Source organism: Scyliorhinus canicula, chromosome 18 (assembly GCF_902713615.1).
Source record: "Scyliorhinus canicula chromosome 18, sScyCan1.1, whole genome shotgun sequence".
Classification (NCBI taxonomy): Eukaryota; Metazoa; Chordata; class Chondrichthyes; order Carcharhiniformes; family Scyliorhinidae; genus Scyliorhinus; species Scyliorhinus canicula.
The window spans coordinates 71,067,748-71,094,811 of NC_052163.1; the positions used below are offsets into that span (position 1 = coordinate 71,067,748).

Sequence of the window (27,064 nt, forward strand, 5' to 3'; positions counted from 1 at the left end):
GAGGGCACAAGTTCAAAGTTTGTGAATGATACAAAACTTGGAAACATTGTGAGCTGTGAGGAAGATAGTACCGAACTTCAGAAACAAGTTGGTGGAATGGATGGACAGGTGGCAGACAAGGTTCCATGCGCTCAGTTACCATCTAGTTCTGGGCATCACACATTCAGAAGAATGTGGAGGCATTGAAGAGGGTAAAGAAAAGATTTGTGAGAATGGTGCCAGGCATTGGGAACTCCAGTTACAAAGGTGGATTGGAGAAGTTAGGCTTATTTTCCTTAGAGGAATGGAGGTTGAGAAGAGATAGAAATATTTAAAATCATGAGGGGTCTGGACAGAGTAGACAGGGAGAAACAGATCCCACTTGTGAAAGGATTAAGAACAAGAGAACGCAGATTTAAAATAATTAGTAAAGAAGCAAAAGTGATAGATAGATAGATAGAATAGAACAGTACAGCACAGAACAGGCCCTTCGGCCCTCGATGTTGTGCCGAGCAATGATCACTCTAATTAAACCCACGTAACCCGAATACCCGTAACCCAACAATCCCCCCCATTAACCTTACACTACGGGCAATTTTAGCATGGCCAATCCACCTAACCCGCACATCTTTGGACTGTGGGAGGAAACCGGAGCACCCGGAGGAAACCCACGCACACACGGGGAGGACGTGCAGACTCCACACAGACAGTGACCCAGCCGGGAATCGAACCTGGGACCCTGGAGCTGTGAAGCATTGATGCTAACCACCATGCTACCGTGAGGCCCTATGAGGAGAAACATTTTAACGCAGCGCGTGGTTAGGGTTTGGAACACCCTGCCTAAGAGTGTGATGGAGGCAGCTTCAGTTGAGGCTTTGAAAGTGGAATTAGACTCACCTGAGAAGGAAGAGCATGCACGGTGAAGGGGAGAAGGTAGTGGAATGGCACGAGCTGAGGTGCTCATTTGGAGAGTCGGTGCAGACACGATGGGACAAATGGCCTCATTCTGTACTCAAAAAGAAAATGCTGGAAAATTTCAGCAGGTCTGGCAGCATCTGGAGGGAGAGAAAAGAGCTAATGTTTTGAGTCCAGATGACCCTTTGTCATAGGGTCACTTCTAATTCTGTACTGCCTGTTTATACAGAGCTGGACTTTATGGAGGTTTCTGAAGAAAGAATGTTTAGAGAGGCATTCAGAGGGTGCTGCAAAATTTTAAATAACGTATGGAAAGACTACACCACTAAATTGGAGGGAAACAAGGGACGATTACGCAGAGGGAGAGAAAGTGGTGAAAACAGGGAAGGGGGGAGATCAAGGTCGGAGTGTTTGACAATTCTAGCTGCACCTGACATGATGACAGAGAAATTACTAAATCCACAGGAGAGGGAACATAGAGGCTCACAGGAAAATATAATAAATGTGAAAAATTCAGTGTGACTCCAATCAAAAATAGTTTTACAATCCCAGGCAGCTTTCTATTTGTACGAGTTACTCATTTATCGACGACAGACAGCAGTAAATACCATTGACACGAGTAATGAACAAAAACACACCATCAACAATAAACTAAAGATAAGGAAACTTTACTGCCTCTTTGCTTCATAAGGTCACACATGAAGGTTTTCACTCATATCTGAGTACAATTAAGTTTATTATCAATTATAAAGTACAATAAAGCGGCAAGCCAAAGCCAGGCAGGGTGAATCCGGATGAATGGGAGTATTGTTCCATTCACATAGTGAGTCACAGATCCATGGGATACAGAGAATAAATTCATTGACCAAGAATTCGGAGTGTCCTTTCATGCTCATGAGGGTCTGGAATAAATCACTTGTCCATATATTTATCACTTAAAGGTTTGCAGCGACTGCCTATTCTCAGGGGCCTTTTTGCTCTGTTTCTCCATATCTCTCCCACTCTATATCTGACTTGCTCCTGGCTTTTATTGTTTCTCTCCCCGTTCTCTCTCTTTCCGTCTCTCTGTCTCTTACTCTGTCTATTTCCACAGATAGAAACGCTTCTGTCTTATCTCTCACTCCTACTGTATCTCTCTTCATCTCAATGCATGCCACCCTCTGTCTGTCTGTCTGGGAAACTTCTCTCATTCTCTCCATTGATGTCTCTCTGCAAGTGAACTCATTTTTTCTTAAAGGTCAGTGTTAAATAAACCGTACTGCTGCATTTGTTCAATGATGCTGGTGTAGTGTAACCTCAACTGATCCATCATCAGAGGACCATCCATCGTGAAGTTGAGCCCCCAGAGTTGACTCTGATGAAAATTGAGGGCATGGAAGTGCTTTCTTACACTTAGTTTGACAAAGTGAGCTTCTCACTTCAGATTGGTCTGTTTGATTTACCGGATCAAGTTCCCAATTTAAAACTGAGGTATTGTTGAGTAACATATCGGAAATGATGGCTGACTCTGGTCTCCTGATTAAACAGAACACCAACAAATTGTTCAATCAAAAATCCAGATTCTACGAAAAATCAGTTCACTAACAATCAATTATATTTTCAACTAGTTGTTATGGGCCAGGGTTTAGAGAACCCCAAAGTGTATCATGGAGTTCACCTGACCCACAACCTTTAATAGATTGTGGTATGGGGAGCACACGGCCCACTCTACAGGTGTGGTACAGCAGAAATGGAAAGTAATTTTTAAAGCAAAACAATGTTTATTCTACAAACTCAAATTACCCTTTTTGAAACAGTGAACATCTTAGCAACTATTAATTCAAATACAACCCCCAAAAGTATACAACACTAAATAATCCTTAATAACTTCCCAAACAACATCCAGAAGAGAGAAGAAACACCTTTTAACAGAAGCACATTAGGTTTACATTCACTACTGAGAACATTTATAATTCTGAATTCACCAAATGATCAAGAGATAGTCTTTTGATGGCAGAGAGAACAGCAGTACACCTGCTTGGTCTGGCTTCAGCTCCAACACTGAAAACAAAAGTAAAACACACCCTGCAGCAAAAAGCCTAAAACGAAAGTAAAAAGCTGACAGACAGCCCAGCTCCACCCACTCTCTGACATCACTGCAGTAGTAAAGACCCATTTCTTAAAGGTGCTCTCACTACAGATATTTACATACACACCCATTTATAAACACCCATTTCTTAAACGTACTCTCACATGACATAGTCTACACTGAACTAAACCTAAACCCTTGGACATGATTGAGGATTTGCACAGACAAAGGAGTCAAACAGAGAAGTTGGGTCAGATAATGATTGGTGAGGCTCGAGAGTCTGGGATTGTTCTATTTGGAGCAGAGAAGGTTAAAGGGAGATTTAATATGGTATTCAAATTCATGATTGAGTAATTAAGGAGAAATTGTTTCCAGTGGGAGTAAAGCTAATAACCAGAGGACACAGCGCAGTGGCACAGTGGTGAGCACTGATGCCTCCCAGCACCAGGGACCCAGGTTCGATTCTGGCCTTGGGTGACTGTCTGTGTGGAGTTTGCACTTTCTCCCTGAGTTTGTATAGGTTTCTTCCAGGTGCTCTGGTTTCCTCCCACAGTCCAAAGATGTGCAGGTTAGGTGGATTGGCCATGATAAATTGACCCTTAGTGCCCAAAGGTTAGATGAGGTTCTGGAGATAGGGCGGGGGAGTGGGTCAGGATGGGTGCTCTTTTGGAGGGTTGGTGCAGACTTCTGCACTGGAGGGATTCCATGAATTCTATGATTGGAAAAATAACCAGGAGGTGATGAGGGGAATCCTTTCCACACCTGGAATTGTTCTAATTTTCAAGAGCTGCTGAGATGATGGTGGAAGCAGATTCAACAGGAGCTTACAAATGACAAATAAATAAATGAATGATATAAATTTCAGGGAAAATGGGGAAAGGAGCAAGAAAGTATCTGTACAAAGGAGCTGGCACAGCCACAATGGGCTCAATGGCCTCTTTCTATCATTGTGTAAGTGAGTCCCTCTCCCTTTCATAAGACCATAAGATCATAAGACCGTCAGACAAAGGAGCACAATTAGGCCACTCGGCCCATCGAGTCTGCTCCGCTATTCAATCATGGTTGATATTTTTCTCATCCCCATTCTCCTGCCTTCTCCCCTTATTGATCAAAAACCTATCTATCTCTGTCTTAAAGACACTCAGTGAATTGGTCTCCACAGCCTTCTGCGGCTAAGAGTTCCACAGATTCACCACCCTCTGGCTGAAGAAATTCCTCCTCATCTCTGTTTTAAAGGTTCGTCCCTTTAGTCGGAGATGGTGTCCTCTGGTTCTAGTTTTTCCTCTCCACGTCCACTCTATCCAGGCCTCACAGTATCCTGTAAGTTTCAATAAGATGCCCCCTCATCCTTCTAAACTCCAATGAGTACAGACTCAGAGTTTTCAACCGTTCTCTTTTGACAAGCTCTTCATTCCAGGGATCATTCTTGTGAACGTCCTCTGGACCCTTTGCAAGGCCAGTACATCCTTCCTTAGATACAGGGCCCAAAATTGCTCACAATACTCCAAATGGGGTCTGAATAGAACCTTATATAGTCTTGTATTCTAACCCTCTTGACATGAATGCTAACATTGCATTTGCCTTCCTAACTGCCGACTGAACCTGCACGTTAACCTTAAGAGAATCATGAACAGGGCCTCCCAAGTCCCTTTGTGCTTCTGATTTCTTCAGCATCTTCCCATTTTGAGAATAGTCTATGCCTCCATTTCTCCTTCCAAAGTGCATAACCTCATACTTTCCACATTGTATTCCATCTGCCACGTCTTTGCCCACTCTCCTAGCCTGTCCTAGTCCTTCTGCAGCTGCCCCTGCTTCCTCAATACTACCTGCACCTCGACAGATCTTTTTGTATCATCTGCAAACTTAGCAACAGCGCCTTCAGTTCCTTCCTCCAGATCATTAATGTACATTGTGAAAAGTTGTGGTCCCAGCACAGACCCCTGAGGGACACCACTAGGCACCGGCTGCCATTCTGAAAAAGATCACTTTATCCTCACTCTCTGTCTTCTGCCAGTCAGCCAATCCTCTATCCATGCCAGGATCTTACCCACACCATGGGCTCTTAACTTATTTAACAGTCTCCTATGCGGCACCTTGTCAAAGGCCTTCTGGAAATCTCAATAAATCACGTCCACTGGTTCTCCTTTGCCTAACCTCCTTGTTACTTCCTCCAAGAATTCAAACAGATTTGTCAGGCATGACCTCCCTTTGACGGAGCCATGCTCACTCAGTCCTATTTTATCATGCACTTCTAAGTACTCCGCGATCTCATCTTTAATAATGGACTCTAAAATCTTACCAATGACCAAAGTCAGGCTAACTAGCCTATAATTTCCCATCTTTCCCTAGCTGCCAGGTTAGGATTTTCTTTTCCTTTGGGATTTGGGGGAGGGGTGGAACCTGTTGAACCTGGGTCCCCCTGAAATTCCAGCTGGGATTCTGCTCCGGTTTCTCTCGTGGGACGATGGGATTTGTTGTAGCTGGCTCTGTCACACCACCTGTCGGCTTTTCACCTGTTGCAGGCTCAAAGAACCCTGGAAAAACAGCGATCCCCCATTCTCCTTCAAGAATGTTATTCCTCTGACACCGAATGCCAATCATTTCACACAGGAGCTGAAGAAAGAGAGAATTTCGGGGAATGTAGATGCACCTGAAGGCGGATTTGATGCGATTCTGCAGGTTGCTGTTTGTAAGGTGAGTCTGGGCTTCATTATGTTTTGATCTTGTCATTGAGTAATTCCAGCACAGAAGGAGGCTATTCCTGTGCTTTTTCTCTGAAGGTGTAATTCACCAGCTGACATTCCCTCATCTTCGCCCCAATCACCCGGCACATTCTTCCTTTACAGACAATAACCCAATTTCCTTTTGAATCTCTTCATTGAAGATGCCTCCACCACCCTCCCAGGTAGCTCATTGCGAACCCTAACCACTCTCTGTAGGGCTATATTTAAATGTTTCCGCTAAAGGAGTGTCAGTGGATTGGCCGATGGTGACAAAGGTCTTATATAAACAAAGCTGGCCATTCCCAGTCACTGTGTGCAGACCTACATAGTGCATAACTCCCACAATCTTGAGCCAACATGGCATGGACTGTTTTATGTTGCATCTAACCAGTACTGTGGATGTGTTGGGAGTATTTGAGATGAAATTGGGTTCCTCAATGTGTTTTAGATTTTTGGTACTTTTTACAAAAGAATGTTGTACTTTTTACTCAGTATCAGTGTTGCCCTAGGTGTTATACACCAGTACTGTACTTCAGTGTTATACACTGACAGACCTATACTGACAAGCACTGTACCCTAGTGTTATCAGTGAGACCTATACCTACACGCACTGTACGCCGGTGTTCTAGTGACAGACCTGTACCCACTGTAGTGATATGCATCACTCTACATACACAAGGGGTTAAAGTAAATACACTACAACTAAGTAACCACTAGAGGAAGCACCAGAGATGTCATGATATGCAGACACGCAACCAATGGGTCATTAGAACAGGACACAACCAATGGGTAATCAGGACATCCAGAGGTGACATTACCACAAAGGGGCACTACATGACCCATATAAAAACTACAAGGCACATAGGCTCTTCTCTTCCGCCCTCAGAGACCTAGAGAGTAGGACAGGGTTGATTACAGCAACATAACATCCTAGCACATGGTCAAGAGCAAGCATGTATAGTTAGTGGAATAGACTGAGTTACTAGAGAGGCAGATATGCAGAGTGTCAAACTCTTTTACAGAGCATTGTTAATAGCTCAATAAACATGTTAAACTTATCTCCGAGTCTGGAGCATAATTCAGCAGAGCTTACATCAAATGGCAGCTTATGTTACTCACAACAACTTAACACAACAACCACCAGTTCTGTAAGTCAGTGTTATACAGTGACAGACCTGTACCCCAGTGTTGTACAGTAACAGACTTACACCCACTAGCACTGTACCCCAGTGTTATACAGTGACAGACTTGCACACACTAGCACTGTACCCCAGTGTTGTACAGTGACAGACTTGTACCCACCAGTACTGTAAGTCAGTGTTGTACAGTGACAGACTTGTACCCACCAGTACTGTAAGTCAGTGTTATACAGTGACAGACTTGTACCCACTAGTACTGTACCCCAGTGTTATACAGTGACAGACTTGTACCCACTAGCACTGTACCGAAGTGTCATACAGTGACAGACTTGTACCCACCAGCACTGTACCCCAGTGTTATACAGTGACAGACTTGTACCCACTAGTACTGTACCTCAGTGTTATACAGTCACAGACCTGTACCCACTAATACTGTACCCCAGTGATATAGAACATAGAACAGTACAGCACAGAACAGGCCCTTCGGCCCTCGATGTTGTGCCGAGCAATGATCACCCTACTCAAACCCACGTATCCACCCTATACCCGTAACCCAACAACCCCCCCACCCCTAACCTTACTTATATAGTGGCAGACCTATACCTATAAGCACTGTACCCAGTGTTATATAGCAACAGACCTATACCTACAAGCACTGTACCCCAGTATTATACAGTGACAGACCTATACCCACCAGATTTCACCCCAGTGTTATACAGTGACAGACCTGTACCCACCAGTGTTGTCTGGAGTTTCAATTCCATTCTTGTTGTCCTTCTGGTACATAATTGGATAGTCAATGCTGTTCCAATGCTTCATACATTGTGGAGCTTCTATGTAATGTCGCACATTTTGGTTTCACTCATTTCTATCCTGAGCTGTGTCTTCTATTATTTGCAGGAAAATATTGGTTGGAGGAAGCAGAGTACCCACCTGCTTGTCTTCTCCACTGAATCCGCATTTCATTATGAGGTTGATGGGTCCAATGTCCTATCTGGGATTCTAACTCGGAATGATGAAGGCTGTCATTTAGACTCAAGAGGCACCTATACGGATGATATTTTACAAGATTACCCGTCAATTCCAACTCTGGTTCGTCTCCTTGGGGAGCAAAGTGTTATCCCAATCTTTGCGGTTACTAACCACTCTTATTCTTATTATGAGGTAAGATGTTTACCAGGAGAAAATAGGTAAACTTCATTAAACACTTTCCACTGCACAGTATTTCACAAGGCGTATCATTACATCACATGACACGTGGGCAGCACGGTAGCACAGTGGTTAGCACTGTGGCTTCACAGCGCCAGGGTCCCAGGTTCGATTCCCCCTGGGTCACTGTCTGTGCGGAGTCTGCACGCTCTCCCCGTGTCTGCGTGGGTTTCCTCCGGGTGCTCCAGTTTACTCCCACAGTCCCAAGACGTGCAGGTTAGGTGGATTGGCCATGATAAATTGCCCTTAGTGACCAAAATTGCCCTTAGTGTCGGGTGGGATTATTGGGGTATGGGGATATGGTGGAGGTGTTGACCTTGGGTAGGGTGCTCTTTCCAAGAGCCGTGCAGACTCGATGGGCTGAATGGCCTCCTTCTGCACTGTAAATTCTATGATACAAATTCTATGATGGGCCGAATGGCCTTCTGCACTGTATGTTCTATATTCTATGTTCTATGCCATTTACATGGTGCTTTCTAGGTAGGCAGCGTCATCATTCAGAGAGAAATCTGCACACTATGTAATTAACTGACTAAATTGTGTCACAAGATTTGATGTGCTTAAACAAAAACAGACTTCATTGTATACAAGAATAAACAAATCAAGCACCACTAACCTAAAACTATAGTGAATAAATAGATGCTATAAATCTAGTTTCACATTTGCTCCTCCCACCATGAGTTGCCTTATATTATGAAATCTTAAAGGTCATTCACTTCTCTAGGGACCACCCACAGTTATGCCTCAACCCTCTGGTATTCACATTAATTATTCTCCGGATTCCCGAAGATCCTCTGGCTATTCTCCAAGATCCAGGATTTTATGGAGATCCTTCCAATAGCTTTTTGCTGAATGACCCTCCAAGTTTTCTTTAAAGATTTCATGACTGTGGACTTTTCAGATCCTTGTGCTGGGTGTTACAGATATCCAACTACCTTCGCACATCCCCCCAAGCTGACCTCACTGACTGCTATCTGCCACAAAGCTCCGTACGGACCACTACAGATATGTTTCCCTAGCTTCAAACTAGCCAAATCATCCAGTTTCTTTCCCCTTCACGAATTCCAAACTCAGCTCAAGACCCCATTCGCATTCTGCACAGTGAATGATAGTGTTAGTATTTTTTATGTGCGGCACGGTAGCACAGTGGTTAGCACTGTTGCTTCACAGCACTAGGGTTCCAGATTCGATTCCCGGCTTGGGTCACTGTCTGTGCGGAGTCAGCACGTTCTCCCCGTGTCTGCGTGGGTTTCCTCTGGGTGCTCCCGTTTCGTCCCACAGTCCCAAAAGACGTGCTGTTAGGTCATTTGGACATTCTGAATTCCTCGTCTGTGTACCTGAACAGACACCAGAAAGTGGCGACTAGGGGCTTTTCACAGTAACTTCCTTGCAGTGTTAATGTAAGCCTACTTGTCACAATAAATTATCTCTTACATGCAGGACTATCTAACGTCATCTCCTTTGGCTGTCCCAGTTCAGTCAGCTGCAGTTCACTCTAAATGAAACTGCAATTGCCTTTTATGAGCAAACTCCCCAGATAGCTTAAGTAAAAGAACCTTCTACCCCACAACCGATGTCCATGTGGCCTGCTTTGGTATGTTTTAAGCAGTGTATTTGACGGTGGTGTGATACACAGTATATTACAGGGTGGGTGATGCAAAGTAAATTACAGGAAATGTACAATTCATATTACAGTTAATATAATACAGTGCTTATTACAGTGTGTGATACAGCTTATAATACATAATCTGTGGTACAGTGTATCCTACAGGGATTCAGATAAAGTATATTTACAGGTTTGATACAGTGTATATTAAAGAGGGTGTGATACAGTGTATGTTACAGGGGGTGTGATACAAAATAAATTGTAGGGAATGTACTGTGTGTATTCCAGGGAAAATAATACAGTGCTTATTACAGCTTATGATACAGAGTCTGTGATGCACTATATATTACAGGGATTCAGATTCAATATATTTACAAAGTATGATACAGTGTATATTACAGGGTGTTTGATGCAGAGTATATTACAGAGGGTGTGATGCATGTATTTTCCAGGGATGTTATACTGTGTATTCGCTGATGGGAGTCAGATACGGTATATTTACAGGGTACGATACGGTGTATATTGTATATTTTTTTTATTCGTTCATGGGACGTGGGCATGCAGGCTGGACCAGCATTTATTGCCCATCCCTAATTGCCCTTGAAGTCTGGAGTCACAGAGATCAGATGATGTAAGGGCAACAGATTTCCTTCCCTCAAGGACAGTTGTGAACCAGGTGGGTTTTTTTTTAATGACAATGGTTTCATGGTCATCAGTCTTTCAATTCCAAATTTTTAAAGAATGCAAATTTCACCATCTGCCATGGCGGGATTGGAACCTGGGTCCCAAGAGCATTTCCCTGCTTTACTGGTCCAGTGACAATACCATGACGCCACCAACTTCCCACATATATTACAGAGGGTATGATACACTGTATATTAGAGAAGGTGTGATACAGTGCGTATTACAGTGGGTGTGATACGGTGCATATTACAGATGGTTTAATATACAGCATATATTACAGAATGTGTGATACAGTGCATGTTAGAGAAGGTGTGATACAATGTATATTACAGTGGATGTGATGTGGTGTATATTTCAGATGGTGTGATATACAGCATATATTACAGAAGGTGTAATACAGTGTATGTTACAGAATGTGTGATAAAGTATCTATTACAGAGGATGTAAAACAGTGTATATTACAGAGGATGTGGTAGGGCATATATTACAGAAGGTGTGATTCAGTGTATATTACAGTGGGCGTGATATGCTGCATAAGACAGTGGGTGTGATACAGTATATGTTACAGAGGGTGTGATGCAGCATATATTGCAGAAGGTGTGATACAGTGTATATTACAGTGGGTATGATATGGTGTATATTACAGAGGATGTGTTGCAGCATCTATTACAGCATATTACAGAGGGTGCGAAAGAATATTTATTACACTGAGAATGATATGATGTACATTACAGAGGGTGTGATACAGCATATATTACAGGTGTGACATGGTACATAGAACAGTACAGCACAGAACAGGCCCTTCGGCCCTCAATGTTGTGCCGAGCCATGATCACCCTACTCAAACCCACGTATCCACCCTATACCCGTAGCCCAACAACCCCCCCCTTAACCTTGCTTTTATTAGGACACTACGGGCAATTTAGCATGGCCAATCCACCTAACCCGCACATCTTTGGACTGTGGGAGGAAACCGGAGCACCCGGAGGAAACCCACGCACACAGGGGGAGGATGTGCAGACTCCACACAGACAGTGACCCAGCCGGGAATCGAACCTGGGACCCTGGAGCTGTGAAGCATTTATGCTAACCACCTTGCTACCCTGCTGCCCCACCTTGCTACCCTGCTGCCCCTGCATGTTACAGAGGGTGTGATGCAATGGGCTAGTTTCTCCAAAAATGGGATTATGTCCCCCACACCAGTGTAAAAACGCTGGAGTTTTACTCCAGAGATTCCTCTAAAAAAGTTGACCCAATTCAATGCCCTGCAGGGGGCCAGCAGATACCCAGAATGATTCTCGCAGCTTTAGCTGCGGATACGGGTCCGCGCATTTCCAGTTTGGAGTCCGCGCAGACGCACGGAGGTGGCCTCCAGCAGCCATGCCAAGCTCCATGGCGGAGGCAGATAGAAAAATTAGACCCCCCCAATGGCCACACGCCCGATCATCTAACCGCGCGGATCTAACCCCCGGCCACATATAAGGCCCCCCCACCCCGGTGTCTGAATCCCCCCCCCCGCCTCCCAACAGGGCGACCGTGGACTGACTCCGCAGCTGCCATGCCAGCATCCCGACCGGCAATAGGTGGTTAGGTCCACGCCGTCGGGAACTCAGCAGGTCGGGAGCGGTGGATCGCTGGGTTGCCCTCTGTCAATGGGCCCCCAGTCACTCAGTGTACGCCACGATCACGCCGATTTTCAGGTCCCGGAGAATCGCCGAACCGGTGACATGCCCGATTTTGGCGTGAAAGGGGATTCTCCGCCCCCCCTGCCGAATGCGATTTCAGCGCAGGGCTGCGGAGAATCCAGCCCAGTGTATATTACAGAAGGTGGGATATGGTGTATTACAGAAGGAGTGATAGTGTATATTACAGTGTGTATAGTACAGAAAATATTATAGAAGGTGTGATCCCGTGTTTATTACAGATGTGATAAGATGTAAATTAAAGAAAGTGTGATTCAGTCTTTATTACAGTGGGTGTGGTACTGGGATTCTCTGGTCCAGCCAGCGGCTGGCATCATTGTGGGCAGGAGCAGAAGGTTTGGAGAGTGGCCAACAGTCCATTGACTTTGGCTAGGAATTTCCGACTAGAAAGTTGAACACACGAGTGTGACATAGTGTATATTACAGTGTGCGATACAGTGTATATTACAGTGTGCGATACAGTGTATCTTACAGTGTGATACAGTGTATATTACAGTGTGCGATACAGTGTATCTTACAGTGTGATACAGTGTATATTACAGTGTGCGATACAGTGTATATTATAGTGTGTGATACAGTGTATCTTACAGTGCGATAGTGTATATTACAGTGTGATACAGTGTGCGATACAGTGTATATTACAGTGTGCAATACAGTGTATCTTACAGTGTGAGATATAGTGTATATTAGTGTGTGATAGTGTATATTACAGTGTGTGATACAGTGTATATTAGTGTGCGATACAGTGTATATTACAGTGTGCGATACAGTGTATATTACATGATGTGATACAGTGTATATTACAGTGTGCGATACAGTGTATATTACAGTGTGATATATAGTGTATATTACAGTGTGTGATAGTGTATATTACAATGTGCGATACAGTGTATATTAGTGTGCGATACAGTGTATATTACAGTGTGAGATATAGCGTATATTACAGGATGTCATACAGTGTATATTATAGTCTGCGGTACAGCGTATATTACAGGGCGCGATACAGTGTGTATTACCGGGTGTGATACAGTGTATATTACAGGATGTTATACTGTGTATATTACAGGGTGCGATACAGTGTGTATTACAGGATGTGATACAGTGTATATTACAGTGTGCGATACAGTGTAGGATACAGTGTGCAATACAGTGTATAATACAGTGTGATAGTGTATATTAGTGTGCGATACATTGTATATTACAGGGTGTGATACAGTGTATATTACAGTGTGCGATACAGTGTATAATACAATGTGCGATACAGTGTATAATACAGTGTGCGATAGTGTATATTACAGTGCAATACAGTGTATATTACAGTGTGATACAGTGTATATTAGTGTGCGATACAGTGTATTTTACAGGGTGTGATACAGTGTATATTACAGTGTGCGATACAGTGTATCTTACAGTTTGCGATATAGTGTATATTACAGTGTGTGATAGTGTATATTACAGTGTGCGATACAGTGTATATTACATGATGTGAAAGTGTATATTACAGTGTGCGATACAGTGTATATTACAGTGAGATATAGTGTATATAACAGTGTGTGATAGTGTATATTACAGTGTGCGATACAGTGTATATTACAGGGTGTGAAACAGTGTATATTACAGTGTGCGATACAGTGTATAATACAGTGTGAGACATTGTATATTGCAGGGTGCGATACAGTGTGTCTTACAGGGTGTGATACAGTGTGTATTACAGTGTGCGATACAGTGTGTATTACAGCGTGGGATACAGTGTATATTACAGTGTGCGATATAGTGTATATTACACAGTGTGAGATATAGTGTATATTACAGTGTGAGATAGTGTATATTACAGTGTGTGATAGTGTATATTACATGATGTGATACAGTGTATATTACAGTGTGCGATACAGTGTATATTAGTGTGTGATACAGTGCATATTACAGTGTGCGATACAGTGTCTATTACAGGGTGTGATACAGTGTATATTACAGTGTGTGATACAGTATGTATTACAAGGTATGATACAGTGTATATTATAGGATGTGATACAGTGTATATTACAGTGTGCGATGCAGTGTATAATACAGTATAATCAGGGGCAGCACGGTAGCATGGTGGTTAGCATCAATGCTTCACAGCTCCAGGGTCCCAGGTTCGATTCCCGGCTGGGTCACTGTCTGTGCGGAGTCTGCACGTCCTCCCCGTGTGTGCGTGGGTTTCCTCCGGGTGCTCCGGTTTCCTCCCACAGTCCAAAGATGTGCGGGTTAGGTGGATTGGCCTGGCTAAATTGCCCTTAGTGTCCTAAAAAATAAGGTTAATGGGGGTTGTTGGGTTACTGGTATAGGGTGGATACATGGGCTTGAGTAGGGTGATCATTGCTCAGCACAACATCGAGGGCCGAAGGGCCTGTTCTGTGCTGTACTGTTCTAATTCTAAGTGTGTGATACAGTGTATATTACAGGGTGTGATACAGTGCATATTACAGTGTGCGATACAGTGTATATTACGGGGTGCGATACAGTGTGTATTACAGTGTGCGATACAGTGTATAATAGTGTGCGATACAGTGTATAATAGTGTGCAATACAGTGTATATTACAGGGTGCAATACAGTATATCTTACAGGGTGCGATACAGTGTGTATTACAGGGTGTGATACAGTGTATATTACAGGATGTGATACAGTCTATATTACAGTGCGCGATACAGTGTATAATACAGTGTGCGATACAGTGATATTACAGGGTGTGATACAGTGTACATTACAGTGCGTGATACAGTGTATAATACAGTATGCGATACAGTGTACAATACAGTGTGCGATACAGTGTATATTACAGGGTGCGATATAGTGTATAATATAGGGTGTGATACAGTGTATATTACAGCGTGCGATACAGTGTATATTACAGTGTGCGATATAGTGTATATTACACAGTGTGATATATAGTGTATATTACAGTGTGAGATAGTGTAGATTACAGTGTGTGATAGTGTACATTACATGATGTGATACAATGTATATTACAGTGTGCGATACAGTGTATATTAGTGTGTGATACAGTGCATATTACAGTGTGCGATACAGTGTTTATTACAGGGTGTGATACAGTGTATATTACAGTGTGCGATACAGTGTGTATTACAAGGTGTGATACAGTGTATATTACAGGGTGTGATACAGTGCATATTACAGGATGCGATACAGTGTATAATACAGTGTGCGATACAGTGTATATTATAGGGTATGATACAGTGTATATTACACTTTGCGATACAGTGTATATTACAGGGTGTGATACAGTGTATATTACTGTGTGCGATACAGTGTGTATTACAAGGTGTGATACAGTGTATATTATAGGATGTGATACAGTGTATATAACAGTGTGCGATGCAGTGTATAATACAGTGTGTGATACAGTGTATATTACAGGGTGTGATACAGTGTATATTACAGTGTGCGATACAGTGTATAATACAGGGGGTGATACAGTGTATATTACAGGGTGTGATACAGTGTATATTTCAGGGTGTGATACAGTGTGTATTACAGGGTGTGATACAGTGTATAATACAGGGGGTGATACAGTGTATATAACAGTGTGCGATGCAGTGTATAATACAGTGTGTGATACAGTGTATATTACAGGGTGTGATACAGTGTATATTACAGTGTGCGATGCAGTGTATAATACAGTGTGTGATACAGTGTATATTACAGGGTGTGATACAGTGTATATTACAGTGTGCGATACAGTGTATAATACAGTGTGTGATACAGTGTATATTACAGGGTGTGATACAGTGTATATTACAGTGTGCGATGCAGTGTATAATACAGTGTGTGATACAGTGTATATTACAGTGTGCGATACAGTGTGTATTACAGGGTGTGATACAGTGTATATTACAGGGTGTGATACAGTGTATATTACAGGGTGTGATACAGTGTATATTACAGTGTGCGATACAGTGTATAATACAGGGGGTGATACAGTGTATATTACAGGGTGTGATACAGTGTATATTTCAGGGTGTGATACAGTGTGTATTACAGGGTGTGATACAGTGTATAATACAGGGGGTGATACAGTGTATGTTACAGGGTGCGATACAGTGTATATTTCAGGGTGTGATACAGTGTATATTACAGGGTGTGTGGTGTATACTCAGGTGGAGTGAGTTTCAGCCAATGTTCACTGCCAGTGAGAATAACGATGCGGGTGGAAACATCCGCAAACAAGATTCTGTCTAGCAAGATTGTGTTTCCCAATTCCCGCGCCCATCGCCGGCGATGTCACAAGGTTTACCCCAACAAAGGGCAAGAACCTAATTTTAATGTATTTAAATAAGTTTTAATATGATTGCCCCCCACCACCTAATTCTCCGCTCACTCAATATTCAAACCTTGCCTGCGTAACATCATATCAGCCAGGTTTGCAACACCTTTTAAAAAGGAGACTCAGTCCAGGGTATCCATCCGGGGGCTCAAAGGTTAGTATAGTCCCCGGAGGGAAGGGTCATGATCTCGCACTGCCCCCGGCATGGTTTGGCACTGTCCCGTTGGCAGTGGCAACCTGTTCAGAGCGGCAGTGCCATAGGGAAATACCCGGGCCAAGCTCTCGTGGGAGCCCCATGGGAGGGATTTCTGTTATGTGTGGTTTGGTGGCGGGGGGGGGAGTGAGTGTGGGATCACGGCGGGGGACCGGGCATGTGAGGAGGTTCTTGCAGGGATGGGGAGGGGGGGCAGCAAGTGGGGTGGTATGCCATACTTGGGGAACCTCTGCTGATTGCACCAGGGAATGGTGGGGGGGGTGCCCCCAATGATTTCACAGAGAGAGTGGAGCCCCTGATGATTATGTGGAGGAGGGGGTGAGCCCCTGATAACTCCATGGTGGGGGGGGGGGGGCATTTCCACTTCAGTGCTGATTGGGGGAATCCTTTAAAGATGGCACCTAGATCTGTGTGGAGTAAGATGAAGTGAGTATGTGGAGCCGGCCTTGCTGACTCCATCAGGCCCTGACCTACTATACTGCATCACTCCGCCCAATCATTTTCTGTATTCAGAGGCTCAGGTTCTGGAGCGAAAGCTGGTCTGTGCAACTGGAGAGCGACACACCGGTTTTCAGACTGAGGCTTTGAAGAAAACCATACGTTTCCGCCCATGGTGTGTGACGCAACATAGATTACAGCGTCAGAGGGAGGCAGATACAGTGTATATTACAGGGGGTGTGATAGTTTATATTGCAATGTGAAATATAGTGAGTATTACAGGGGATGTAAAAAAAAATGAAAATCGCTTATTGTCACAAGTAGGCTTCAAATTAAGTTACTGTGAAAAGTAGTCACCACATTCCGGTGCCTATTCAGGGAGGCTGGTACGGGGATGTGAAGCAGTTTACAATAGAGTCTTTCCTATGGTCTATGGTATAGAATGTGTGATACCATGTATGTTACTTAATGCAGTGTATATTGCAGTGCGTGGGATACAATGCATATTACAGGACGTGATACATTGTATATTATGGAATGTGTGATGAAGTGCACATTACAGAGTGAGTTGTAGTATATATTGGATTGGATTGGATTTGTTTATTGTCACGTGTACCGAGGTACAGTGAAAAGTATTTTTCTGCAAGCAGCTCAACAGATCATTCAGTACATGGAAGAAAAGGGAATTAAACAATTCAAGAAAATACATGAGAATACATAATAGGGCAACACAAGATATACAATGTAACTACATAAGCATTGGCATCGGTTGAAGCAGACATGGGTGTAGTGTTAATGAGGTCAGTCAATAAGAGGGTCATTTAGGAGTCTGGTAATATTGGGGAAGAAGCTGTTTTTGAGTCTGTTCGCGCGTGTTTTCAGACTTCTGAATCTCCTGCCCGATGGAAGAAGTTGGAAAAGTGAGTAAGCCGGTGGGAGGGATCCTTGATTATGCTGCCCGCTTTCCTCCGGCAGCGGGAGGTGTAGATGGAATCAATGGATGGGAGGCAGGTTCGTGTGATGGACTGGGCGGTATTCACGACTCTCTGAAGTTCCTTGCGGTCCTGGGCCAAGCAGTTGCCATACCAGGCTGTGATGCAGCCCGATAGGATGCTTTCTATGGTGCATCTGTAAAAGTTGGTAAGGGTTAATGTGGACATGCCAAATTTCCTTAGTTTCCTGAGGAAGTATAGGCGCTGTTGTGCTTTCTTGGTGATAGCGTCGACGTGAGTGGACCAGGATAGATTTTTGGTGATGTGCACCCCTAGGAATTTGACAGGGGATTGTGATAGTGTTTATTATCCCTGGGTGATATAGGGCTGGATTTTACAGGATTCTGAATTTCCTGCCCTTACTATTCATGCCTCTTCCCACATCTCCCACGACCCCGCACCGACTCTGCTCCCTCCCCTCACCATCTTAAAAAGTCATTTAGGAGCCCTCAGCCCACCCACAACAAAGCTGGCTGCCTGTAGCCATTTTATGTTTTACAGGGATTGGTTGAGTGGCCTCCAGTATGATGCTGAGAGGGTCAGCCACATCATGGCGGCCTGCTGCGTTCACCACAGCATTGCACAGCAGAGGGGCGATGTGCTGGAGGAGGAGGAGGACGAGCACCAGGCCTTTTCCTATGAGGAGGGTGCAGGGGATGGTGAGGATGGGCAGGACATGGGGCCCAGGCAGGCACGGGAAGCCACATGACATGTGCACCATGGTCAGCGTGCACGGGACGCTCTGATCGCTTCCAGGTTCACCGACTGGGGGGCTGGCCAGGGGCATGGACATCGCATCCCACACCCACACCCTCTCACTCTCCCCACCTGCAACTCCCTCCGTGATACATACCTACCGCACTATGGGGCACTGGGCTGGCAGTAACAGTGGGTCTGGTCCATGGGATGGAGGATCATGATAACCCTGGCGACTTATTGCTCCCTGGATCTGGAATACCTGACTGTGGACTGCCACCCATACTACCTTCCACGTGAGTTCACTTCAGCCATTATCACAGAGGTCTACATCGCACCCCAGGCAGAAGTGAAGAAGGCACTGGATGAACTGTAGACAGTTAGAAACAACAATGAAATAAAACACCTGGAGGCTTTGTTCATCGTGGGCAGGGATTTCAACAAGGCCAACCTCAAGAGTATGCTGCCAAAATTCCACCAGCACATCTCCTGTCTCACCAGGAGCGATACCACCCTTGACCACTGCTACTCAAAAATCAAGGTTGCCTACCGTTCCATCCCAGACTGCACTTTGGGAAATCAGACCATAAGACGGTGCTTCTTCTTTCCCTTTTTGCCTGTTTCCTTCGTTTGGCTTTGTAACTGGTAATCTGCAGGGAGAGATCCAGAGTGCAGGGAGAAAACGAGGGAACACCCTGGGAAGGTAGGTGATATAAAATCTTACCCCCAGGTTCCAGAGTTCTTCATTTTCGGGAGCGGGAGAGAAAGAGGGAGCCAGGGAGAAGCTTGGGAACAGGTGATAGATAGTCTGCTATTCTGAGTGATCCGACTGGGGGGATTGAAAAGTGACGTCACAGGAAAGCTGTGACCTGATTGGCTGGTAGGGAATCGGCAGGAAATTTAAAAATTAAACATTATTAAACTAATTAAACATAATTAATTACTTAATCATAATTAAAGGGGTATCTAAGCCAGAGACCGGAGACTACTGTGTTTAGCATTTACATTTATAGTAGAAATCAAGTGCTAGGAAACATATGGTCTACAGTAACTTTTTTAAACTTATTTTTTAATTTAATTAACTAATTAATTAACGCAATGTCAATTAGAGGGGTGCAGTGTTCTGACTGTGAGATGTGGCAGGGCCGGGATGCTTCCAGCGTCCCAGATGGCTTCATCTGCCGAAGGTGCACCCAACTGGAGCTCCTCACAGACCGCATGGTTCGGATGGAGCAGCAGTTGGATGCACTTAAGAACATACAGGTGGCGGAAAGCGTCATTGATAGCAGTTATATAAATATGGTCACACCCAAGGTGCAGACAGAGAGAGGGGTGACCACCAGAAGGGGCAGGCAGTCAGTGCAGGAATCCCCTGTGGTTGTCCCCCTCTCAAACAGGTATACTCCATTGCATACTGTTGGGGGGAAAGCCTATCAGGGAAAACAGCAGCAGCCAGAGCAGTGGCACCACGGCTGGCTCTGATGTTCAGCAGGGAGGGTCAAAGCGCAGAAGAGCAATAGTCATAGGGGACTCTATAGTCAGGGGCACAGATAGGTGCTTCTGTGGACGTGAAAGAGACTCCAGGATGGTATGTTGCCTCCCTGGTTCCAGGGCCCAGGATGTCTCATTACCGGTAGCGGGCATCCTGAAGGGGGAGGGCAAACAGGCAGCGGTCTTGGTACATATTGGTACTAATGACATAGGCAGGAAGGGGTATGAGGTCCTGCAGCAGGAGTTCAGGGAGCTAGGCAGAAAGTTAAAGGACAGGACCTCTTGGGTTGTAATCTCGGGATTACTGTGCCATGTGCCAGTGAGGCTAGAAATAGGAAGATGGAGCAGCTAAACAACTGGTGTAGGAGGGAAGGTTTCAGTTATAACAAAGAGAACATAGAGAAAAAAGAAAAGTACAGCACAGGAACAGGCCCTTCGGCCCTCCAAGCCCGTACCAACCATGCTGCCTGACTAAACTACAATCTTCTATACTTCCTAGGTCCATATCTCTCTATTCCCATCCTATCATGTATTTGTCAAGATGCCACTTACACGTCACTATCATCCCTGCTTCCACCACCTCCTCCGGCAGCGAGTTCCACGCACCCACTACCCTGTGTAAAAAAACTTGCCTCGTACATCTACTCTAAACCTTGCCCCTCGCACCTTAAAGATATGCCCCGTAGTAATTGACCCCTCTACCCTGGAGAAAAGCCTCTGACGATCCACTCTGTCTATGCCCCTCATAATTTTGTAGACCTCTATCAGGTCGCCCCTCAACCTCCGTCGTTCCAGTGAGAACAATCTGAGTTTATTCAACCACTCCTCATAGCTAATGCCCTCCATACCAGGCAACATCCTGGTAAATCTCTTCTGCACCCTCGCTAAAGCCTCCACATCCTTCTGGTAATGTGGCGACCAGAATTGAACACTATACTCCAAGTGTGGCGTAACTATGGTTATATACAGCTGCAACATGACTTGCTAATTCTTATATTCAATGCCCCGGCCAATGAAGGCAAGCATGCCATATGCCTTCTTGACTACCTTCTCCATCTGTGTTGCCCCTTTCAGTGGCCTGTGGACCTGTACACCTAGATCTCTCTGCCTTTCAATACTCTTTAGGGTTCTACCATTCACTGTATATTCCCTACCTGCATTAGAACTTCCAAAATGCATTACCTCACATTTGTCCGGATTAAACTCCATCTGCCATCACTCCGCCCAAGTCTCCAAATGATCTAAATCCTGCTGTATCCTCTGATAGTCCTCATCGCTATCCGCAATTCCACCCACCTTTGTGTCGTCTGCAAACTTACTAATCAGACCAGTTACATTTTCTGCCAAATCATTTATATATACTACAAACAGCAAAGATCCCAGCACTGATCCCTGCGGAACACCACTAGTCACAGCCCTCCAATTAGAAAAGCACCCTTCCATTGCTACTCTCTGCCTTCTATAACCTAGCCAGTTCTGTATCCACCTTGCCACCTTACCCCTGATCCTGTGTGACTTCACATTTTGTACCAGTCTACCATGAGGGACCTTGTCAAAGGCCTTACTGAAGTCCAAATAGACAACATCCACTGCCCCACCTGCATCAATCATCTTTGTGACCTCTTCGAAAAACTCTATCAAGTTAGTGAGACACGACCTTCCCTTCACAAAACCATGCTGCCTCTCACTAATACGTCCATTTTCTTCCAAATGGGAGTAGATCTTCTCTCGAAGAATTCTCCCCAGTAATTTCCCTACCACTGACGTAAGGCTCATCGACCTGTAGTTCCCTGGATTATCCTTGCTACCCTTCTTAAACAAAGGAACAACATTGGCTATTTTCCAGTCCTCCAGGACATCACCTGAAGACAGTGAGGATCCAAAGATTTTTGTCTGGACCATTAGGAGCTCTTCCAGGGCAGGTGTGACCTGTACAAGAAGGACAGGTTGCATCTGAATTGGAGAGGCATAAATATCCTGGCCGTGAGGTTTTCTAGTGTCACACGGGAGGGTTTAAACTAGTATGGCAGGGGGGTGGGTACCGGAGCCATAGGTCAGAAGGTGAAAAAATTGAGGGCGAACTAGGAAATAGGGCCACTATGGCTCTGAGGAAGAGCAGACAGGGAGATGTTGCTGAAAACAACGGGAATGGTGGCCTGAAGTGCATATCTTTTAATGCAAGAAGTATAACAGGTAAAGCAGATGAACTTAGAGCTTGGATTAGTACTTGGAACTATGATGTTGTTGCCATTACAGAGACCTGGTTGAGGGAAGGACAGGATTGGCAGCTAAACATTCCAGGATTTAGATGTTTCAGGCGGGATAGAGGGGAATGTAAAAGGGATGGCGGAGTTGCGCTACTGGTTAGGGAGAATATCACAGCTGTACCGCAGGAGGACACCTCAGAGGGCAGCAAGGCTATATGGGTAGAGATCAGGAATAAGAAGGGTGCAGTCACAATGTTGGGGGTTTACTACAGGCCTTCCAACAGTCAGCGCGAGAAAGAGGAGCAGATAGGTAGACAGATTTTGGAAAGGAGTAAAAGCAACAGGGTTGTTGTGATGGGAGACTTCAACTTCCTCAATATTGACTGAGACTCACTTAGTGCCAGGGGCTTGGACGGGGCAGAGTTTGTAAGGAGCATCCAGGAGGGCTTCTTTAAACAATATGTAGATAGTCAAACTAGGGAAGGGGCTGTACTGGACCTGATATTGGGAAATGAGCCCGGCCATGTGGTAGAAGTTTCAGTAGGGGAGCACTTCGGTAACAGTGACCACAATTCAGTAAGCTTTAAAGTGCTGGTGGACCAGGATAAGAGTGGTCCTGGGGTGAATGTGCTAAATTGGGGAAGGCTAATTATATCAATATTAGGTGGGAACTGAAGAACCTACATTGGGGGTGGATGTTTGAGGGTAAATCAACATCTGACATGTAGGAGGCTTTCAAATGTCAGTTGAAAGGAATTCAGGAACGGCATATTCCTGTGAGGAAGAAGGATAAATACGGCAAATTTCGGGAACCTTGGATAATGAGAGATATTGTAGGCCTCATCAAAAAGAAAAAGGAGGCATTTGTCAGGGCTAGAAGGCTGGGAACAGACGAAGCTAGTGTGGAATATAAGGAAAGTAGGAAGGAACTTAAGCAAGGAGTCAGGAGGTCTAAAAGGGGTCACGAAAAGTCATTGGCAAATAGGATTAAGGAAAATCCCAAGGCTTTTTACACGTACGTAAAAAGCAAGAAGGTAGCCAGGGAAAGGGTTGGCCCGCTGAAGGACAGGCAAGAGAATCTATGTGTGGAGCCGGAGGAAATGGGCGAGGTACTAAATGAATACTTTGCATCAGTATTTGGGCAGCACGATAGCACAAGTGGATAACGCTGTGACTTCACAGCGCCAGGGTCCCAGGTTTGATTCCCCGCTGGGTCACTGTGCAGAGTCTGCACGTTCTCCCCGTGTCTGCGTGGGTTTCCTCCGGGTGCTCCGGTTTCCTCCCACAGTCCAAAGACGTGCAGGGTAGGTGGATTGACCATGATAAATCGCCCTTAGTGACCAAAAAAGGTTAGGAGGGGTTATTGGGTTACGGGGGGGGATAGGGTGGAAGTGAGGGCTTAAGTCGGTTGATGCAGACTCGCTGGGCCGAATGGCCTCCTTCTGCACTGTATGTTCTATGATATTCACCAAAGAGAAGGAATTGGTGGATGTTGATTCTGGAGAAGGGTGTGTAGATAGCTTGGGTCACATTAAGATCCAAAAAGACGAGGTGTCGGGCGTCTTGAAAAATATTAAGGTGGATAAGTCCTCAGGGCCTGATGGGATATACCCCAGAATACTGAAGGAGGCAAGAGAGGAAATTGCTGAGGCCTTGACAGAAATCTTTGGATCCTCACTGTCTTCAGGTGATGTCCCGGAGGACTGGAGAATAGCCAATGTTGTTCCTTTGTTTAAGAAGGATAGCAAGGGTAACCCAGGGAACTACAGGCCGGTGAGCCTTACGACAGTGGTAGGGAAATTACTGGAGAGAATTCTTCGAGACAGGATCTACTCCCATTTGGAAGCAAGTGGTCGTATTAGTGAGAGGCAGCATTGTTTTATGAAGGGGAGGTTGTGTCTGAATAACTTGATAGAGTTTTTCGAGGAGGTCACAAAGATGATTGATGCAGGTAGGGCAGTGGATGCTGTCTATATGGACTTCAGTAAGGCCTTTGACAAGGTCCCTCATGGCAGACTGGTACAAAAGGTGAAGTCACACGGGATCAGGGGTGAACTGGCAAGGTGGATACAGAATTGGCTAGATCATAGAAGGCAGAGAGTAGCAATGGAAGGGTGCTTTTCTGATTGGAGCGCTGTGACTAGTGGTGTTCCGCAGGGATCAGTGCTGGGACCTTTGCTGTTCTTGTTCTGACCCGCTTCAAAAGTCGATTGATTGGATGGGAAAAAGGCTGGATGATCAGGCTGAGAGGGTCCAGCAGTTGGAGAAGTCAGTGGAGGATCAGGCTGACTTTCAAACACTGGTGGTTGTGGACATTTGGAAGCTGAGGGACCAGCAAAAAGTGCTTCTGGAAAGGCTGGAGGACCTGGACAACAGATCTCGCCGGCAGAACGTGAGAATCGTGGGCCACCCGGAGGGGGCAGAGGGGCGAGATGCTGCCACATATGTGGAGGGTATGTTTCAGAAGGTCCTGGGGAATGAGGTGTTCCCGTGCCTGCCGGTGGTGGACAGGGCACACAGAGTGCAGGTGAGGCAGCTGCGACGAGGGGGTCCCCCACGAGGGATGGTGGTACGCTTTCACAGGTATCTGGACAAGGACCGGGTGCTACAATGAGCAAAGAGCACACAGATCTGTATTGAGGACAATACCTCCCTGCGTGTGCGCCAACATTTGAGCGCGGAGGTGGCCAGGAGGAGGGGAGGCTACAGGCAGGTGAAGGAGATACTGTATAAAAACAAGGTGAAATTCGGGCTGCTTTTTCCGGCGCAACTGTGGGTTACGTATGAGGTTCAGCACCACTATTTTGAGGAACCCGAAGAGGCGATGGACTTTGTTAAGAATCAAGGGCTGGCCCTGAGCTGAGGATGTTTGGACTCATGTCAGAGCTTTTAAGTGTATGTGGTGTCTCTCCTGTTTTGGGATGTATCTTTTTTTCTTGTTTATGCGTGTATTTTGCGTGGTTTTCCTGAATGTTTTTGTTTGGGCTCTTTGCTTAGTTGCAGTTTGGCTGGGGGGGAATTCATAAAGAAAACAGTTAAAAGGGTTGGGTTAAAATAGATGCTTCAGGGGAACTTTGTGCAATTTTTTTCTGTGTCTGTATGGGTGGGACTGAAGAGTGCCTGTTATTTCTTATCTCTTTTTTTTCTTGTTTAACTTGAATTTTGCTATAGTGGGGGTTGTTTATGACTTGTAGAGAGTGTTTTCTTAAGTAGGGCTGATCTGGGGAAGTGGTGTGGAGGGGTCAGGGGGGGGGAGTGGTGACTGGGAACAATGGGTGGGAGACGGGCTGGTGCCGAGGCTGGGAGCCCCAGGCTAGCTGAGTCCAGCTAGTCAGCGGGAGCCGAGGTGGGGGGTGTCCATATAGTTAGATTAGAGCAGGGGTTAGGTGATAGGATGGTGTTGCTGGAGGGGGGGGGGGGGGGGGGCGCGGAATTGTTCTGCTGGCGGGGATGGAAACTGGCATGGTAACAGTGAGGTGGTCATGGGTGGAGCCGGCCAGGAGGCAGGCCAGAGGAAGCACAACACATGGCTGGGAGGCTGGCCAAGGAAAGGGGATGGCTGATTGGCAAAGGGGAGGGGGGGGCGAAGTGCCCCCCAACCAGGCTGATCACCTGGAATGTTAGAGGGCTAAACGGTCCAGTGAAGAGGGCGCATATGTTTACGCATCTGCGGGTTCTGAAGGCGGACATAGTCATGCTGCAGGAGACAGACCTGAAAGTGGCAGACCAGGTTAGGTTAAGGAAGGGCTGGGTCAGTCAGGTCTTTCATTCAGGGCTTGATTCTAAGACGAGGAGGATTGCGATCCTGATTAATAAAAGGGTACAATTTGAAGCAGAGGGCGCAGCCGTGGATGGGGGTGGCAGGTTCATTATGGTGAGCGGTAAGCTCGAAGGGGTGAGAGTAGTCCTGGTCAGTGTGTATGCCCCTAATTGGGACGATGTGGATTTTATTAGGAGGATGCTAGGGAAGATCCCCGACTTGAACTCACGTAAACTGATCATGGGCGGGGACTTTAATACAGTCCTGGACCCGAGCCTGGACCGGTCATGTTCAAGAACGGGCAGGTTGCCAGCGATGGCAAAGGAACTGAGAGGGTTCATGGAGCAGATCTGTGGAGATTTATCCGGCCTATGGCGAGGGAGTTCTCTTATTACTCCCACGTCCGCAAGGTGTATTCCCGAATTGACTACTTTGTTGTGAGTAGGGACCTGCTGGCCGGAATTGTGGGGGCAGAATACTCGGCAATTGCCATATCGGACCATGCAGTTTTGTAAGGACAGCTTTCAGCGCCCACCGTGGAGGATGGAAGTTGGACTACTCGCGGACGAGGTGGTGTGTGAGAGGCTGAGGAAATGCATGCAGAATTACCTGCAGGTGAACGATACTGGAGAAGTCTCGGCAGTGATGCTCTGGGAGGCACTGAAGGCAGTGGTGAGAGGGGAGCTGATATCAATCCGGGCGTACAGGGACAGGACGGATAGGGCAGAGACGGACCGACTGATTAAGGAAATTCTATGGACGGACAGGAGTTACGCGGAATCCCCGAGGCCAGAGTTACTCAGGAAACGACAGAGGCTGAAGGCCGAATTTAGGGTGCTGACTACAGGCAAGGCTGTATAGCAGCTTAGAAAGGTAAAAGGTGCGATTTATGAGCATGGGGAGAAGGCCAGTAG

At 45.6% G+C, this 27,064-nt stretch overlaps 1 protein-coding gene across 3 annotated transcripts in view; it reads left to right on the forward strand.

Annotated features, from left to right (window-relative positions):
• The window catches only part of itgb4 (integrin, beta 4), a 311,978-nt gene that overhangs the window by 63,316 nt on the left and 221,598 nt on the right, over positions 1-27,064 (forward strand). For all 3 annotated transcript variants that reach the window (XM_038777234.1, XM_038777235.1, XM_038777236.1), the window contains exons 7-8: positions 5,485-5,656; positions 7,725-7,988. In XM_038777234.1, coding sequence (XP_038633162.1) covers positions 5,485-5,656; positions 7,725-7,988 — 436 coding nt within the window. The remainder of the gene's footprint in view (positions 1-5,484; positions 5,657-7,724; positions 7,989-27,064) is intronic.